Below are 393 nucleotides of genomic sequence, written 5' to 3' on the forward strand. Positions count from 1 at the left end.
CACGGCCCCACACGGAGGAGACGTCGCTGTCGTCCTGCCAGTCCTCGCTCTTTGCTGGGGCACCGCACCCCTTTTCAGTGCATTTATCAGCATCGGCCCTGAGGTGTGGGGGGCTCAGCTCCTCCTCGCTTCGCAGCTGGGCTGTGGGTTTCGCACCAAGGCAGCTCCCGTCTCGCTCCTGTTCAGAGGCGTCCGGCTCCTCCGGTGGATTTTCTGCACTGGCCTCCTCACTTGGTGCAGCCTCTTGTGGGTCTGAGCACTTCCCTGGCGCTGGCGCCTGAAGGGGAAACACACAAGATATCGAAACATAAAGAAAACATACAGATCTGAAAGGTGGCTCCACTGCGGGCCAGGAGCTCTGTCTCAGCCAGCGATCTCGCCATGAGCAGCGCT

The 393-nt window shown here is 60.8% G+C and overlaps 1 protein-coding gene across 1 annotated transcript in view; it reads right to left on the reverse strand.

The window, feature by feature from the left end:
- Window positions 1-277, reverse strand: part of IQCC (IQ motif containing C) — a gene marked incomplete at its 5' end in the record, with an annotated part of 1,075 nt that extends 798 nt beyond the window's left edge. Inside the window, one exon of the mRNA XM_009866850.1 lies at window positions 4-277. Within this exon, the coding sequence (XP_009865152.1) occupies window positions 4-277 (274 nt within the window). The remainder of the gene's footprint in view (window positions 1-3) is intronic.
- Between the last annotated feature and the right edge of the window lie 116 nt (window positions 278-393).

Source organism: Apaloderma vittatum, unplaced genomic scaffold (genome assembly GCF_000703405.1).
Source record: "Apaloderma vittatum isolate BGI_N311 unplaced genomic scaffold, ASM70340v1 scaffold34273, whole genome shotgun sequence".
Lineage (NCBI taxonomy): Eukaryota > Metazoa > Chordata > Aves > Trogoniformes > Trogonidae > Apaloderma > Apaloderma vittatum.